The sequence below is a fragment of the Salvia hispanica genome, chromosome 1 (genome assembly GCF_023119035.1).
Source record: "Salvia hispanica cultivar TCC Black 2014 chromosome 1, UniMelb_Shisp_WGS_1.0, whole genome shotgun sequence".
Classification (NCBI taxonomy): domain Eukaryota; kingdom Viridiplantae; phylum Streptophyta; class Magnoliopsida; order Lamiales; family Lamiaceae; genus Salvia; species Salvia hispanica.
Window position 1 is genome coordinate 43,432,703 of NC_062965.1, and position 19,418 is coordinate 43,452,120.

Here is a 19,418-nt window from a genome sequence, read left to right on the forward strand (position 1 = left end):
CATTTGAAACTATTTGTATAGGAGTGTCACTAAGAATTCCTATCATTTTTATACTACCATTTAAATCGTTTATAAACCTTGTTGAACAGAGAGAAACTATCTAAGCAATAATTATATAATCTAACTTGTAAAATGAATAAATTCATAGAAATAGTGAATCGCCACTTGAAAATAAAGCAACAATCTAATACTTATAGTTCTTCCAAAACCTCTCACTTCCTCATCTTCTAAAATATTTTCACTTCTCCCATTAATCACAAGAATAAAAACAATCTTTTTATTTTCACAACATCTCAAATACATAGACGTGTATTAATTTATTTTGTAAGACTTTCCCACTTCCTCTTTCCTCAATTATTATAAGAACAACAAAAACCTTTTTAATTTATAACTTTAATAAAATATTCAAATGACGTTTTTGTTATTATCTGAAAATTCTCCTTTCATATATGTACAAATATTATATATAAACCATTATTGTTATTGTTTTAACATTAAAAATATGTAAAATTTTAAATAAATTCATGTCAATAAATTATATAGTAATTAATAATTTTTTAAAATATTTTATTAATAATATAAAATAAACTATTAATTAAATTCATATTAAATATCTTAATTAATTAGATTATACTTAGAATTTTAAAACTTAATTTTTTTTAAGAAACCAACTTTTCAATATTTTACTAATTAATGATGTCGAATAATTTTTATTCTCTTTTTTAATTTTTGCCTAGAATCATTATCAGATTTTTAGTCTCAGAAAACCACTTTCTTTTTCGCTTCTCTCTCGAATTTCTCTCGCTCTGCTCCACCGCCGACTCTCTGCCGCCGTCGCCGCAGTCCGCCTATACAGTATGTAAGTCTCTAATTAGGATTGCATCAATCGATTAATTTTGTGGTGATAGATTGAGCACAAATAATATCAGAATTTTGAAATGGACCTTTAGATTGCGAACCGTCTTAGATCGTAACGGTTAAGCAATCGGCCTCGCATCCGTTGCCGGATTCGCGGGAACCGTAAGATTCGTTTCCTTGTTCGATCGCGATGACACTCCACAATCTACAATCGCAAACGCCTTCTTCAGTCTCCTAAGTACGCACTATATTTAATGATTGATTTTCTGATCCATCAATCTCTCTTGAAATTAGTCAATCCATCTCTTGGCTACAGAGGATATTGAATGTGTATGCAGATTAGTTTATTAGTGTGTTTTTTTCTGGTAAAATTAGTCGGCAATTTTTTTTTTGTGGTAGGGTACCCAACCCGCAGTTGATTTTGCTCGATGCTATTTACTTTTTAAAAAAATAAATTCCTGATTAAAATCGAATTTATACTCTTGGATATCATTTGATTACTTAAAACTTATTTATGGAATTCTGAAGTGCATTGCTTGTGGTGAATTTTCTTATCCATGTGTATTAACACTGGACTTGAGTAAATCATGTATAAACAAAATCTGAATTAGTGGAATTTGATGTTTACATCATTACGTATTCTGTCCCTGGTTCGATTTTACCAGTGCATGCGTGAACTGATGACTTGATGTTAAAGTTAATGACCAATCTGTGGTGGATGTCCATTTACCATAATAATTCTGTATCTACTTACTGAAGTTAGTAATAACCTTTTTGTAATCATCTATTATCCTGCTGTTTATCTCAGTTGGCCTTTTAACTATACATGCTTTGGACTCTGGGATGGGCTTCAGCAAAACTGAAGTGAATTTGAGAAGATTACTTGCAGCAGCACCACAACAACAGAATCAGGGAAAGCTTGTACATGTATGCACTTGGTCTTCATAATTCTCTGATCATACATTTTTACATTATGTTCATCATTTTTAGTCAAGCATAGTTGATATTTTTGTTTATTAATTTGGGGACAATTTAGTGAAGACATGTTTTTTGATTCTTCAGGCTACTTTTGACCATCTTGTGTTGTTATTTGGATTTGGATTTCTTTTTGAGTTTTTTTTTGTTTTTTATTGGAAAGTAAGGACATTCTTTTGTTTGTGATGATAATATTTAGTATGTGGGCACTTTAAGAGAGCAACTGGAGCAATTGGCTGAAGAGAGGACTCCTGAAGGTTTGCCAAGGTTTGTCTAATTCATGCATGTGACTTTCAATTTGGCGAACTTGATACAAGGTCATTTTCTGATTACTCTTTTGGTTCTTCATATATGAAGAAAAATGAGTAAGATGAAGAACGTAGTGAAATTGCAATGTAGCATTTCTATGTAGCGTCATTAGTGGTGATGTTCCCATTATGCCCTACCTGCTTACTTATAAGCATTCATAGTTTGTTATGTGGGAATCAAATGGGGTTATTTGATTGATAGGTTACTTGTGAGTTATAACAATGTCATATTATGCCTTACGAAGGAGGTTATATGTGGAGTTCTTTCATGAAACTGTCTCTTTTACTTAGCCCATCATGCCTCACAAGCAACTCGAGAATAAAGGTCTCTCGATTGATTGAATTCTATTAGACATAACAAAGCCATACCTTTCAACTAATTTATGACTGTTAGGTTGAACAAAACCCATTCACTGTTGGACTACATCTAAAGTTCATTCTCGTCGTAGACTGCTAAACATTAATAAGGTGGTTTGCTAAACATTACATTTTAAGTTTGATGCTTCTGTGTGCTACCTTCTTGCTTTTCCTTTCACACCTAAAATTTATATTTTTGTTCCCAAAAAGGCAAAACTATTGATTTCTAATTTGCCTCCCCATGCCTCACAAGCAACTTCGAAATTTGTATTTTTAATTATTTTGCTTCCATCATTTGAATAAATCCAAACCATTCGCTGTTGTATTAACAGTTTAAAATTAAATCCTTCATATAAATGTACTCATTGTTATAAGAGCTCATACATGATTTGATAAATCAAGTTGGTTTTCTCAAAATCACTTTCTTGTTAACTCTGCGGACAATTTCTTTTGTAAGCTTTGTATTGCTTTTCCTTTTGTACCTTGAATTGATTAATATCTATAAATGCTATCCAGGAACTCTTACATGTTTTCTAGTTGATTGTGCCACTTTTTTCCAGGGTATCAAAAGCTCAGTTGAATGACTATTCTGAGAAAATAGAAGCTTTAGCAGCTAAGTTAGATGTGGCTGAGGTGGGTTTGAGCTATTATTGAATACAAGTTCACTTAATAGTTCTGTGTAGCATTTTCCATATGGTTTCTTGAACTTTTAGTTACCGTAAAGATGCATCTAAAGTGCAAAGATGGCCGGATTGATAATAAATAGTGCACTCCTCTTCATTGTGGTTTTAACCATTTTATATAAGTCAATGAAACGAACACAGTAAATACTTAAATCAATCGCATTTCGAATTAATTAATTCTATAAAATCAATGCTATTGTATATCAACAATGTTCCGATCAAAGATAACTCACACTAAGACAAAAAAATAACATTTTTGTGTGTTATATATTTGCGTGTTTCTCCTGACCCTTTCAAGTTATTTAGTTTGTCCTTCATTTCTTACAAATGGTAATTTGAAGTTTGATTGCCATTTACAAAAACATGGCAATAATCAGAGATTTGAATTTGGCTCTATTTCTTAGTGATTCTGCCCTCTTTGGGGCTATTTTCTCTAGCTTCAACAATGCTAAGAATGCACTAATCTTTTCCGCTTATGTAAGCTGTATGATTGCCTCATTGAATAAGGTAGGAAATAGAGGTCTTCTCCATGTGTAGACTGATCACTCTAATTAAGTTTCAACTTTTCAAGCTATTAGGATTCATCTCTAAAATGATCCCTTTCCTTGACAAATTCCAGTCCAGTACTCAAGTTAATCAGGAGCCTTCCTTTGAAACCAAGGCCAGAGACTCCCCTACCACATCCGACGGAGAAAGTATTCAGTCTCCCAGAGGGCTGAGAAGGAGATTTTTGTATGTGAACTGATGGTCATAGTGTCTAATTACATTACTTTATTACTTAATTTTTTTCAAACTGACTTTTAGTTGATACAGACCCCCATCGGGAGATAGATCCCCCAGTAGCATCGAAGACAGTAATAATGCGAAATCTGTTAAACTGGATGCTGCAGCACATGCTCATATTGAGAAACACAGGTAGCATAATTTTACTATTTCTGAGTTAGTTGATGATAGGTTTTTTTTCCAAGGGAATAACTTGAAAAAGAAACTCATCTTGACCCAGTCACTTGATGATTATTGTACTGCATGTATCTTTCACTTGAATGAGCTTATATTTGATAATTTACATTGCTTAAAAGCCAATAGCACTTTATCACATGTAGTTTTCTGGCAGAATATAATGTAACCTAAACCTACTTAAGTAAAAAGAAAACAACAGAAAACCATTGGGTCTGTGTTATTGACACAAGTGTAAATTGGTACTTACAAGAGAAAAACCATTGGGTCTGTGTTATTGACACAAGTGTAAATTGGTACTTATCTCATACAAAAGGGTAGCCTGGTTATCATGTCTTGAGATGGATGGTATAATCAGGATTTTTTATCATCTGTCTGAATTGAATACATGATCTTTTTTACCTTTCGACCTCCATGTTTATGATTTTGTATTTTTCTCTACAGACAACTACAAGAAGATTTAACAGATGAAATGGTTGGTTTGGCACGACAACTCAAAGAGAGTAGCCTTATGATGAGCCAGTCCATAAAAAATACTGAGAAGGTGAGTGATATTTTGATTGTTCATTAACAAATTGGAGTTGGTTCATGGGACCAATATCATGCACCTTATTTACATGATTGTGGCCACATAATGTTCGTTTACACATAACTTCATCAGTGTGTTATTTTAAGACCAAGCTGTGATCAATCTTTTCAATATACTAGTATTTGATCATGAAATTTCACTTGCAATTGCTTCTAAAACTAGAGACAGTGTTGCATTTCGATTATTATGGTGTTGTAGTAGTACTTTTATTTCTTCTGCTGATTGCCGTGTCCTATGTTAAGACATGTGGCGTGTTAGTAGTGTAAAATACAAGTACACACAGAGGAACACAGTCAACATCTAACTACTGGGATCTTGTCTGTGTAGGTACTCGACTCAACTGAGAAAGCGGTTGAGCAGAGCTTGGCGAGCACCGGGCACGCAAACACTCGGGCAATGGAGGTTTATTCGCAAAGTCTGAAAACGACATGCTTTACATGGCTGCTGATCTTTGCCATGACGTGCATATTCGTCATGGTTGTGCTACTTATTCGTGTTACTTAGGATTAAGGAATACCTTTAGGCCCAGCTGTAGAATATAACTGATGTTCTTTAAAAACAACTGATGCTGTATTTTAAAACTTTTTCAAAATCATGTGAATATGAATCTGGATTTCGGTCTTGTGTTGGTAAGACTCATTTTTCACTAATACTAATACTTAAATCACTTTTTTTTTTTATAATCTCTCTTAGTTTACTAATTATACATTAAAACTCGTATTATTTTATAGTAATTTTCTATTTTTCAAAGACGGTGGTAGATGAGATTTAGTTATAATCCCAAGTTATCCTTCAATTTAAGTTTTGAGATTTTATGTTCCTTTTCTGTGTGGCATTTAAACCCCTGACAATGCACATCAACTTTAGACGAGGAATCGGTTATTGTTTAGCCAAAATATTACCGAAAAGAGAGATGAAATCGTTATTTGTTAAAAATCTCATGCATCTAACTAAGAGACAAACAAAATCGTTAATATTTTTAATGTCATATATCAAAAACTTAATTTCCCTTAATTTGCAAAGTTGTGCAAGATTCAAATACTTTAGAGATGTACAAATGAAAAGATGCATTTGTAGAGGAAAGTAAAGTTTGCTTATGATTAGAAGAATGAGGTTGTTTGCCGTTTGGAGTATGTGTTTGTCAATGTGCTTTATGATTGAAATAATTTAATGTGAAAATGGAGTCACTTTCATGTCCCCAAAGATGGAATAAAATTAAAAATGGAAGAAGACTGGACTTCTCCAACGACTCTGCCATCTCCACTAACCTACAAACACAAAAACGACAACCACTAACTGTTACAACTTCAAAGATCAATAAATATAACACTATTTTCAGATTTAAGAAATCGAAAACGTAAACTTTGGATTTTAATATGAAAAGTAAAATTAAACAAAAAATCACTAAAAAATGCACCAGCCTGGAATCGAACCCGGGTCTGTTCCGTGGCAGGGTACTATTCTACCACTAGACCACTGGTGCTAATTGAAATTGATTTAGTACTTTATAGTATATGTATTTGTTAGTACTAAAAATTGAAATTGTGAATATTCAATACTTATCGATTATCCCATCGATCAAACTTTCGGTCAAAATGGTGGTTCAATTCTCACAAAAACATTTTTCGTATATATTCTTGTGCTGAACTTTGTGGCCTATGCCCTATGGCTATGTGGCTGTATAAGGATTTACTAAATTCTTAGTTATACATATTAAATTATTATCCTTATTTATACTTGAGCTTGGATAAATTATTAATGCTTTCAAAAAAAATTACAGGAGTACTGTAATTAGTAATTATTCAAAACCCCAATTCAACACCATAAGAGGTAAATATTACACTGATTTTTTTTTTTATTAATCAAAATGCTCGAGCCAAGAGAGGCGAACTGTGGAGTATAAACAGAAACAAAACAACGTCAACCAGTAGGACAAAGAGCAACAAGCTCCTCCCCAAATAGAGAAAAGAAAAACTACGGCAAGCATAAGGTACCAAAAACCCACTATCAAGAAAGCCATGGAAAGCTTACCACCTAGCCTCAGGTTGACACGAACCTGCCCACTTCCGGACTTCCTTCAAATTATCAAGAATTTGTCCGGGGGAGAAGGGAAAATCGTGACACCAACCACGAGTTCACATACCGAGGCGCCAAACAACATTTTTTTCTCAAGTGAAAACATGGTCAAAATTATTATGGTGTACGCCTAAAAAAGCCCTAAATTGGTTATTTATGCCTTTTGTTAATGCATATTTCGACGTATGAATACATGGAGAGAATATTGAGAACAACTAGAAAAAGTATAGACTTATAGTAGTTTATTAACTTGAAAAAAGAATTCAGAAAAGAAATAAATAACTACGTACAAAAATCCTAGATGTGGCATATCGTTAAGCAAAAATTAAAAAAAAAAAAAAAAACAATTAAGAATAAAAAAAAGTGTATATCATTCACGACAGTAGAATTGCCTCCATGCGTCGATGGCCTCCCTAATATTCATTTCCTCAAATATATTATATATCTGCATAATTAACTTTTCATAGACATTGCACCATTATTGTCTTTGTTCCAAGAAAGATAAAGAAAGTAAATCCGATCAAGTTTACCTATAAATGTTCAAGAAAATTAACGTGACCAAAAGTTCAGATGAAATAGAGACCCTATACCTCTTTGATACTAATAATTAAGAAACTAAGCTAATTACTGTGGTCTTCATCATAGTGCTAAATTGTTGATTATTTACCCAAATTAAGTTAAAAATAGCGCATTAGTACATGTCTTAAAATTGAAAAACATTCCGCACACAAAAAAATTTGAAATAGTATTTAGAGAGCTTTAGTTTCATTTATAACTAGTCCTTCTAATAAATCAATATAAGAGCAATTATAATCAATAGTGATCCAAGCCAGTAGCCGGCTTCAAGGACAAGCTACACACACAAAATTACTAAATATATAGTAGTATTAAAAAATAAAAGAGTAAGTAATACGAAAACCCTAATTATATACCCAATTGGATTAGATATAATATCAAAAAAAAAAAAAAAAAACATTAGGATCTTACCAACAAAGTGAAGATGTGAAGAAATCTTGAGACTCCAAATTACAATATTCCTTTATTAGAAAGCTCATCAAGATTCCTAGCTAGTACATACTAAATCAAGAATCATAGCCAAGTCGAAGCTCCAAATCCAACTCCTTGTCCTGCTCCATGCCCCGATGATCGATGACCGGTGTGAAGTCCAAGCTCATCCTCATCCTCCAATCGGCCGCTGGCTGCTGGTTCCTCTCGTACAAAGTTGAATTACTTAAATCAGCAGTGGGGAAGTAAGGACGAGGAGTGCTCGCGGATGATGGGTAGAATCTTTGAGGCTGTTTGGTGGAATTAGGTTTGTTCCTGAGTCTATCTTTTCTATGGATGTTCATGTGGCCACCTAGGGCTTGTGCAGTGTTGAAGCCCCTCTTGCAGAACACGCACTCGTACGATCTCCCAACGCCCAATTCCTTGCTTTCTTCATCTAACAACACTTCTTCGCTTGAGTTTGTCGATTCTTCCCGATCCATAATCGTCTATAGATATTGATCGTGATCGAGAGAGAGAGAGAGAGGGGGAGAGAAGAGGATGGATCGGAGGTAGATGGATATATATTTATGTGTGTGTAGGAAGAAAATAAGAGAGGAAAAAATGGTGATTGAATGAATAAGACAATATTAGGGTTTAAGTTGGACACGGTCTAATGTTTTCATTTGACTCTTCTTTCTTAAGGGAATAATAAGGCCGGCCGTCTATCTACTTAATTTACTACATTCATTAATCAATCATATTTTCTATTCATTCATATTTTCTATTCATTCCAATCTTTCTCTTTTAGTTTAAGTATTCCAACGTTTTGTAAAGGCTGAGTTCACAATTATAACTATTACTATATCAAACAGCAGGGGTTGTTCAGTTTGTACAATTATATCCCAAGATTAAATATCACAACGTAATCTCAAATGGACAATCATGTGATGTGATAATTAGTAATTGTCACAGCCCTTTAATTAAAATAATCTCATAAGTCAATCCTAGATGAATGATCATATGATAATTAATTAGTTATGGCAACCGAACACACTTACTATATACTTTATTTATTTGTGATCATTTTCTTAAGTTGTATAACTTGTAAATTAATGTCACATAGTATATAATATGTGTGCTTTCTTCCATCTCTCAAGTCGATATACAATCTTCCAAGTTCGTGTCACACCGATAATCACGGTGCATATATAAACAATTTAAATTAACTGTCACCGTTTTCATATTTAGTACGTACCTTCTTTTTTGTTGTGGTATGCTCTTAATAATATTTTCCCCTTTGTTTAGAATTAGGTACTTGATAGAGGATATTGGAGTGTAGTGATATTGCCTTTTGTAAAAATAGGGGATCATATAAAACTTCACTTAAAATAAACACTATGTACGTTTTGCACATATGTAACCTTTCATGATTTTGTGTTCGAACATAAAATTGATATGCTAGAGAAAGAAAATTTGATATGATAATTATAGATCTTATATTAGCATCATTTGTGAGCATCACTCCTATTTACTCTGCATCAGTATTATTTTATAGTCTAAAAAATTATTATTAAATTTATTAATTCGATAGATTACATAGCTCATTTGTGAAGATTCTCTAATATCTATACTTCCAAAAATAATAATTTTCAAAATATTATAATCTAAATAAATGTGTAAAATAAAATACTAATGTGAACTAAACAAAAATAGCGCTCATAGTAATATTTATATAAAACATATAGCATAATATCTCTCTCTATAAAATGCTTAGTGTGGATGAAACAAGAGTGATACTCACACAAGCTAATATATATATTCGTATACACCTTTCATCTTTTGATCTGTAACATTGAATGATTTCCCATTCAATTGGTGAAAAAATTGAAACTTCAAATTTATTTTGACAAAATTTATTCTTGAAAAATGTTGTTTTATCATCAAAATAAGATCATTTTAATGCTAGAAATAAAAAATATCGATTTAGAAAATGGATCTGCATGATAGAACTTTTCTTCTAGTCAAAACTCATAACTATATTAATTGGCAAATACATTGATATCAGCTGCCATCACAAAACATATCAGTTCTTTACTAAAAATATCAGTATGTTGATTCGTGAATTTCTGACTTTATATAATTTTTTGACTCAATATTAATAATTGATATGTTTTGTCATGTAATATATCGTAAAACTGATATGATTTCAGTTTTCAACGTTCTCATTTTAAAAAAAAATTAATCGAAACCCTTCCCTATTGAATTATGTACTTACAAAATTAACTTGATTATATTTTGAAAGGAACGTGATGATATTACAAAATAATCATCGATTTGAAAAAAAAAAATTGAAATGAATACAAAAGAACTATGATTCAATATTTGTAGCTTAACTTAAATAACCTCAATTATAATTTGCATGATCAGTTTTAGTCTCTGTATTCATCCTCTTCATAATCATCACAATCACCATCATCACTTTAATATATAATCATTATCATCGTGTAAATATTTTTTTCTAGGTACATAGGACTAGGAGTATATTAATTATTGCAGTCGTGAGCGGCGGCCTTTTTTGCTAAATAAAATAAAATAAGAAACATATCAAATATATAGATTATGAATCGTCCATATATGATCAAGTAAGTCATGATCTCAGATGCATCAAAATCAATCCAATTTATTTTATCATGGCTGTCGGATAGATTATGGCAACAGTTTGCTGAAAAGCCCCTTTCACCCACTACACAAGGTTAAATCAATTAATTAACTCCAAATTAAAAATAGGCTACATCACGCCGTAAGCTGATGAACCTGGCATTAAATTAAATATACACTTGTGTTATTAATTTTTACTTAAGACTTTATTTTTTTTAATAAAATATGTATCTGATCAGTACAAATATTTTAGAGTTTGCATAGCTCGTGGAGTTGCGTTTTTAATTAGGCGTAATTCAAGATCGTGTTGGGTTATGGTGTATAGTTTGAATAGAATAGCAAAGGGGTTACTGCTAAAATCTAACAATTCCAACTTTACGAGTTTGTAACAATCTAGCATTATTATTAAATTTTAATAGAAATCGGGCCGTGATGTTTTTTTCCGAAATATCTTTTTTTAATAACTCGACCCTTCTATATAAATTCGATTCGCCACTATGTAGTAAATCGCATAAAAAATGATGTAATGGAATTTGAATTTGATCAATTCTGACTCTAAGCCGTTGGCAAGTATTTATTGTTAAACGATAGCGGATGATATGCTCCTACTAAGCCGTTGGCAAGTAAAAAGAAATGACTCGCGCATACTAAATCGAATGCATGGAATGACTAGCCTATTTATAGGCCTAGTCCACCTGCAGGAGAATGTAATCGTCAGGAGTTACAAACCGTTACGAGAGTTGGAGGCTGATCTTGGATGGGACGTATTTGAACACGCCTCACGCTTGGATTTGATCACAATGTGGACATCATTACGTGTCAGCTATATTTGTTTCGCTGCGTCATATTGCGATGTGGCTCGTTGACTTGGATGAGTGATGTAGTCTAAAAGAATAAGGTTGGGCTCAGATAAAGCCAAGCGCCAAGCCCAAAGAACATTCCAAAGACCAATCGCCAAGATCCAAATCCAAGACCCACGGCACAACGGGCATGTGGGACACGGTGCACGACCACGTCACATGGGACACACAACACATGGTCATGGCACCAGACACACGATACGCGGCGCGCAACTGCAACCTCGGCCTCGGTGAGGCGAGGTGGGGCGGCGGCGCGCGTGTGTGGCTTTATTGCCTTCTTAGTTGACTATAATTATTGTACATTTAATAATTTAGTCTATTGAATACTACCTCCGTTCTGCGGTAGTTAAAATGAGAAGAGAATAAAATAAGTGACAAAATAAGGTAGATAAGGGTCTTATTTATATTATTCTCTCTCCTACTTTATTTTTTCTCCAATTTAACTATTTACTATCATTTTTCTAAAATGAGTGCAGAAAAAGAAATGACTCAACTACCGTAGATTGGAGGGAGTATATGTTTTATGAGGTTCTCACCAATGTGTGATAATTAACACTTACTATTAATTAATCTTTTGGTTTTTCTTATAGCTCCTTTATAGTCTTGTTTCAGTGACCAACTTTAATCCATTATGTCTCATTAACCATAAATCGATTTAGAGAAAATTAATATACCATGTGTCATTTACTCCGAACATAGATTGATCTTATATCATTTAATTTCACAAATTAAATGTTCCGTCACATAAACAACTCGGTCAAAACCCTTTAACCGGTCATGATTCCAACAGAGTCATTTATTTGCAAGACGAGATAAACCCTGGTAGTCTTCTAGCGTTGACACGCTCAAAGCATGAACTTGGATGGATGTATCTAAACACATCTCACATTACTGTCCATTCAAGGAACCTACCTGAACGGCCATTTCAATGTGCATGCATGGATAACTAAGTGTTATGCCATACATGCTTATTTGCTATGTTGTGTTGGGCTACGTGTACAATGCAAGATTGAACAAATTTAATTTGATCGCTTTCAATGGTCCAAAAAGATTAAGTTGGGCTCGGATAAAGCCCAAGCCTCCAATTCCAACAATCAGGCCCAAAGAACAGTCCAAATATCAATTGCTAAGATCCAAGGCCCACAACTCTCGCACGTGGCTCCGGCCTCGGCGAGGCACGTGGGCGGCGCGCGTGTGTGCTTTACAATCCATCTCTAGCGCACTTTAACTAGTACATATTACTATAATTAATAAAAGTTTAATGAAGACTCTTTTTCAATGTGATTAATAAATATCATAATTTTATATCATTGTGATCAACTTGAATCTATTATTTCTTATTCACCAATAATTGATTTTAAAAAATGAATATATCAAAGTTATCTACTTAAAACGTAGATCAATTTTATATTATTTAATTCAACAAACTTAAATATTATGTCACATATACAACTAGTCAAACTGTGTTAATCAGACTTAGATTCCAACATTGGTCGGGCTTAGATTCCAACATAAGATAGCAAAACAAGTACAAAATTCGCTAATTCATTGTATCTCTCAAAGTGAGCATCTGGTTGAATTATGTAGTACTCGAACAAGGTTTCCTTGGTTGAGGGAAGACAAATTGTGTTTGAGAAAGTTAGCAACTAGTGATGCATTTAATGACAAAAACCACTTTATTTGGTAAAATATATGCGTCGATACATGGGACATTATTTAGTGCTTTCTTATGTAAATAAATTTGTTATATATGAGAAAGTTGACATGGTCTTATTAATAATTTACATTTGTAATTTTGTTGGGGCACAGTTGGCTCATTACTCGTTCGCTAGGACGAAGAAAAGATTGCAATTGATAGAAAACAACATGACTGATCTTAATTTTTCCTAAAAATTTCGTCCCATGCTAACTAATATATATCGTTTTATTAATAATATAATATTGATATGATATAGTAATAGTTTATATGGATTGAAATGTAAATTTATAGATGAAGTATAGTAAAAATAATTTTAAATGGTTTAAATTTATTTAATGTTTTATTATATTCTAGTATTTTTGTTATGTTTTGCTCCATAGTTATGTAAACATATTTGTTTTTTTTTTCCAGTTAAATTTAATATTGATTGATATCTATGGCTATGTATATCAAAAAATAATTTCAAATATAATTTGCCATATTTTGCTGTTATAATTATCACTCAAATTTGGATCTATGCATTCCAATCATATCGATATTTGGAATCAGGATCTACTCTATCTGCCCCGCAAAGTTTGTCACATTTTGACCCGGCATAGGACTCGACACAGATTTTTAAAAATGTAACAAAAAATTTTGATTAAAAAATTATTGAAATGTATATCTTATATTTATATATTAATTTTATAATAAAAATAAAATGTGATAAACTTTTTAACACAGAGGGAGTATAACTTTATTTACTACTTGTAAGTTGTAAGTACTATTGTTCATGCATGTTAAATATTTTTTCATGATATATGTATCGAATTCTTTTTTATTATTTTTATATATACCAAATTTAGCTAAGCTTACAATTTATTATGAATTTTATTAAACATTACCGTAGCTGCGTGGGCCAGACCTTTCCTCGAGGTTTTAGTGGGCTACACACAGTGGCCCAATTTGATCGGAAAGTGGGTCAATTTATAACATTATGATTAGAAGCAAGTTACATTTATTCATTTATTTTCTAAAAAGAGAACCTTATTATCTTACTACTATAATTTTTCCTTCTAAAAAACTACTCCCTCCGTCCCACAAAAGATGTCACACTTTCCTTTTTAGTCTGTCCCACAAAAGATGTCACATTTCCCTTTTCGGAAAAAGTTCACTCTCACATGAATATAAAAATTATATATTCTCTCTGCATTTAACACACAAAACAAAACCTCCTAAAATCCTGTGCCGTCCCACAAGTGGGACATATTTTGTGGGACGGAGGAGGGAGTACTATATAACTAAAACTTGAATCTTTAGATCTCAAAGATACATACACGATAATTTTTTATTTCCCATGTTTCCATTGGCTACTTTTCCAATATTCATCTATTAATTCAATTTTTGATGGATAATTAATTAGAGCACCTATTCTTAATTTTTTTATTCCTCGTCAGCATGTGTGGTCAATATTTGTACTTCATATGCTAAAAAATTGTTAAAAGAGTCAAGACGAAAGAATGGAACAATGTATGAATATGACTTTACATGTTTCAATCGAGATCTATCCACGTCCAGAAAACTGATAATAATTGATTTTTATATTGAGCAATGTAAGAACACTGACATTTACATGGTTCAATCAAGATCGATCTACGTCTACAAAACTGATAATAACTAATTTTCATACGTATATAGGGAAGTAGTGATTACACTTGGCTTGTTTCAGATTTATGTACTATGATTTTGTGTACATTCTTATAAATTGGTTGTTAAACGAATTTATTGAGTTTTGATTGTAAAAATCGCTTAAAAGAGGTTAAGAAGAGAAAATATCGAGTTTGAAGTCGAAAGCGCCAGTGTTGAAAAGTGAGCAATTCGTTGAGTTTGCAAGAGCGAACCAAGCGGTCCACCGGAATGGTCGACAAGTGACATGGTAGATCCACGAGTCTGCTACATTTAAAAAATAGGTGATGAAATAAATCGCCAGTGTTAAAAAATTGCGTTGAAAGTAAGAAACAGGAATAAACTATGAAAGATAAAGAGAGAGTAAAATAGGTGATGAAATAAATTAAGAGTGATTGAATATTTTGTTTCTGTAAAAAATTGACCCAATCTAATTGGAACATCCCAAAACTGAATACAACTCAACTTAGTTGGGACAAATGGAGTATATAACTTTATATAAATACATTATCCAAATTGTAGTACTATAATTAGTTGCAAAACATTATTGAACATGTGATTGTTACTCCTAGCTAGAATTTTTACCAATGAATAAGTTTGGTGTTCAAAATTCACCCTAGCATGACAAAGAGGAGGTAGAGGAATAGGATGCTATTTTGTGGATGATGAATTTGTGTAAGAGTGAAAATAGTGTTGTACAAAATGAGTGAATGGAAAAGGACAAAGATAGAATGAGTAAATGGTGGTGACATCTACCCACTGCTCAACACTGAACTAACTCTACCTCTCTTCTTTATTCCATACCTGATGAGCTTGTCACTAAAAACAGACCCCCCTCTCCCTTTTACATCTTCCCCTCAAGTACTACCACTTTTGTCTATCATTTTTCACCTGTGGTGGAACCCTTCATTCTCTCTCCCTCTTTTTTAACTCTTTAGTAATACATTTTCACATATACAATATGGTGTTTTTATCTTTCTAATCTTTATTATAGCCGTGAATATTGTTTCTTTTTATATCTATTGGGATTCTTACATACACGACAGATGATATTTCTCAACACCTGCACTCATTATATATCCAAATATGTCAATAGTTTTTTGTTAATTCAAATTCAGAGGGGCCTGTCACGATACATAGGTCACTGGGTCAAAACATGTAGTACTATATACTTTTCAGGGTCTATTTAAATTTTCCTATATGTTGTTATTTGTTTTAGAGTTGGTCTCCTTGAACTTTCTTTTATTCATTATTTTCTCCGTTTCAAGATAGTTGAGTCGTTTCTTTTAAACACATAATTTAAAGATTAAAGTGGAAAAAGAATAAAGTATGAGAGATAATAAAAAAACTTATTCATACAACCTCTGTCCCATAATAGATGTCACACTTGGGTGATGACACGCATAAACTATTAGGAGATGTTGTTTTCTGTGTTAAGTGGAGAAAGAAATTTATATGTTTGTATATTAACGTGGAGAGAATTTTTTTTCAAAAAGGAAATACGACATCTTTTGTGGTACAGACTAAAAAGGAATATGTGACTAATCATAGCTGCGTTTAAAAAAGAGAATCGCTATTTATAAGTGACTAGAAAACCCTAAGAATTTTTTTAAAAAGCCCAAGAAAACTAAAATTGCGGTTTTTTGGTGTTGTAAGTTAGAGAAAGGGTGAGAATAAAATAAAAGAAAAATAATTTTTTTTACTAGAAAATGAAATGACTGAAATACATACTCTGAAATATTTTAAAAAATATGACACAATTATCTAGGAATTACTTTGTAATTTTTGTTTCAGAGGTCTGGAGTATGGTTTTGATAATGAAACATATATGTTGATTAGAAATTGATGAATAAGGGAGGAATGTATGGTTGCAGGCATGGGAAAGTGATAGGTAGGAATTGATGTTAATTTGGTTAGAGAAGGGAGAAAATGTTTGGTTTCTTAAAAGAGAAAGGTGATGATGCTGCTTGCTGACACCCAAGCATTTGTTGGGAACATGCACAAGACCAGATGTTGGAAAATGCAATATCCTCTTCCATCTTTTATTATGTTTGTACCTTGCCCTGCTCTGCTTGTACTCTCTCCACCATTCCTGGTACAAACTACAGTGCCATTACCATCACTCTACTCATTTTCAAATTAATCATCCAATTCATGCATTTACATTCTCTATTTTTTAAATTTCCTTTTCTATTGAAAGGAATTTAATGTAACTTTTGTTGAATAAAGAATTTAGTTTGGAATCGGAATCATGAGTTGCTACTGTAAAAAATGCATATTTTTTTAAATCTGGATTGAGTGTTTTGATTTGTGAAATTTGGAGGGGTTAGGCCCATACATCTCATTTTGGATAAATCTGGTAACACGACATGCCTTACATATATACGGAGACAAAATGATGAAATTATTTAATTTCTGAATGTGCTAAATAAAATTCAAATGAATGGGACAGTGTGGTTAATAGAAAGTAGAAGTTAATTAGTTTATACCTAAGTTATAATGGGATTATTTTCTCCCATATTTGATGCATCATCGTCAAACATTAATTGGCACAAATAAAATTTAGGAAAGAAAATAAATTTATACAGAAATAAAAGAAATATATGTCATTACATTTACATAAAACAAATGAAATTAAATGCATACACACATACATACATAAGCAAGAAGAAAAGAATTAAGGTGATGCAATTCAATTTTTTTTATGTTGTTTGTTTTCTTTTCCCTCACTGAAAGAGTGAAAATAGTTCCAAATTATACATATATACTTCCTTTTATCCGTGGAAATAATCGGAATTATAAGAGGAAGCAAAAAAGAGGTAGAAAATTAAAAGTCCAAATTAATGAAAAATCATATTTGGACATACCACATTACATTTTTGATGATGTTTCCATCTCTAGGAATAACCAAGTCGAAGCTCTAAATCCAATTCAGAATCCGAATCTAGATCCTCCTTTGCATCTTGCATCAAACCCAAGCTCAAATCCAATCTAATAACATCATTTCTTCTTCCAACGCTAGTGAAATCAAGCATCGCCTCATCACCATTCTTGTATTTCCCAAGATCCTCTTTACAAAGGGTCGTTTTCGTCGTCGAGGAACGGTCAATGGCTGCAAACTCATCTTCTTGCAGAGGAGGTGGAAATGCTGAGTTGATCACAGAGACAAATTCCACATCACAAGGCAAGAACTTAACCGTGGAGGGGATTGGAGACGACGACGAAAACAAATTAGGGTTAGGGTTAGGGTTAGGGTTTGGGGAAAGCCTCATTCTTGCCCTATCTCTCCTATGCACATTCATGTGGCCTCCAAGAGCTTGAGCAGATTTGAACTCCTTGCTGCAAAAGCTGCAGCTATAGTTCCTCTGAGGCCACGAGAAGCCATGGGCCCGGTCTCTCTCGAAGCTCAGATTGGTTCCATCTCTCAGCCTTTGATCATAAGCCCACTTGGAATATCTCTCCATAGATGAAGAAAATTGCAAAGGAACAAGAGAGAAATTGAAAGGAGAGAGGGGGGAATGAAAAAAGAAAGAAGATGGAGTAAGAATGATTTGGGGTTTAAGTTTTGTAGTAGTGTCTATAGTTGTAGTTCATCTGGAAACTGTCTATTGCCAAAAATGGGGATTACTTAAAAATTGAGTGAAATGAGCTTTAGGGGTGGCAGTGGGGTTATTTTTTTGCTAAATGGAGGTGAAATCTAGTGGGTGTTTTACCACCCTTCACATTGATTATATATGTGATTGTTAGAAGATTCTTAGAACCTCAAGGAATAATAATATTTAGTCCTATCATTTCTGGCAGATCACTGCACAAACTCACACAATGAAAGTCATCAAGATTTTCAATGGAATTGACTATATACTTTATATATATATAGAGTGTGTGTGTGTAGAGAGGTGCATGGACATGACACATTCAAAAGAATGATATTGTTATTGATGATGATGATGATGTGTGTGTGTGTGTAGAGAGAGGTGCATGGACATAGAATTATTTTTTATAAATGAATTAGGTATAGTGTTTACCTAATTAATTCACTTCAAAAGTTGATGCTCCGTATTGTACCTTTTGCATGACATAAATTTAATTTGCTCGTTATTTTTAGCAAATGCAATTATATCATGTGTATGAACACTATATTTTAATGAAAAAAAATTGAAACATAGTAAAAAGTGGACGATCCATGTTCTAGTTGAATAATGTAAATTGTCAGTACTAAATAACAGCTCATAAAATTACTAACATTTAGATGATGCCAAAACATGTTGTACGATTACTTTTTTAGTATTTTATACAAAATAATTCAAAAAACTAATAATCTCTATTGGATTTATTAATCTAATGGTATTAGGGGTGGCAAAATGGGTAGCGGGTAATGGGTAATTCCCATCTCGACCCGCTACCCGCCGGCTATCGGGTACTCGATACCCGACGATAACGGGAAATTGGGCGGGATCGGGTAGTGTGTTTTAGAGTTTTGCGGGTAGCGGGTATACCCACTACCCGTACGGGTATACCCGTTAGTCCCGTTAATACCCGTTATTATTAATATTAGAGCCATATATCATTTTTAATACTCCCTCCATTCCATATTAATAGAGGCGTTTCAAATAGTTAAATAACTTAAATTAGAGAAAAAAATAAATAGTTAAATAATAATAGCCATATACACATTCATTTTGAAAAATTAAAAATAAATAGTTAGAATGGAGAAAAAATAAAGTAAGAGAGATAATAATGTAGAGA

At 32.7% G+C, this 19,418-nt stretch overlaps 3 protein-coding genes across 5 annotated transcripts; 1 reads left to right on the forward strand and 2 right to left on the reverse strand.

The window, feature by feature from the left end:
• The first annotated feature begins 736 nt into the window (after positions 1-736).
• Positions 737-5,349, forward strand: LOC125202793. 3 transcript variants are annotated; one of them, XM_048101264.1, is made up of 9 exons: positions 737-859; positions 951-1,096; positions 1,667-1,785; positions 2,033-2,100; positions 3,059-3,131; positions 3,801-3,913; positions 3,995-4,096; positions 4,583-4,682; positions 5,055-5,349. In XM_048101264.1, exons 3-9 carry the CDS (start codon positions 1,702-1,704, stop codon positions 5,229-5,231), a joined length of 717 nt encoding a protein of 238 aa, XP_047957221.1. In that variant the 5' UTR covers positions 737-859; positions 951-1,096; positions 1,667-1,701; the 3' UTR covers positions 5,232-5,349. The 3 variants fall into 3 exon arrangements, with proteins under 3 accessions (XP_047957221.1, XP_047957220.1, XP_047957222.1); XM_048101263.1 differs by lacking the exon at positions 951-1,096 and having other exon boundaries at positions 748-859; XM_048101265.1 differs by lacking the exon at positions 951-1,096 and having other exon boundaries at positions 757-855.
• A 2,471-nt stretch (positions 5,350-7,820) lies between these two features.
• LOC125221450 (zinc finger protein 5-like) lies at positions 7,821-8,443 on the reverse strand. Its single transcript, XM_048123600.1, has one exon. It carries the CDS (start codon positions 8,288-8,290, stop codon positions 7,886-7,888), a length of 405 nt encoding a protein of 134 aa, XP_047979557.1. The 5' UTR covers positions 8,291-8,443; the 3' UTR covers positions 7,821-7,885.
• Positions 8,444-17,498: 9,055 nt separating this feature from the next.
• LOC125197553 (transcriptional regulator SUPERMAN-like) lies at positions 17,499-18,136 on the reverse strand. The gene has a single exon (XM_048096323.1). It carries the CDS (start codon positions 18,134-18,136, stop codon positions 17,570-17,572), a length of 567 nt encoding a protein of 188 aa, XP_047952280.1. The 3' UTR covers positions 17,499-17,569.
• Between the last annotated feature and the right edge of the window lie 1,282 nt (positions 18,137-19,418).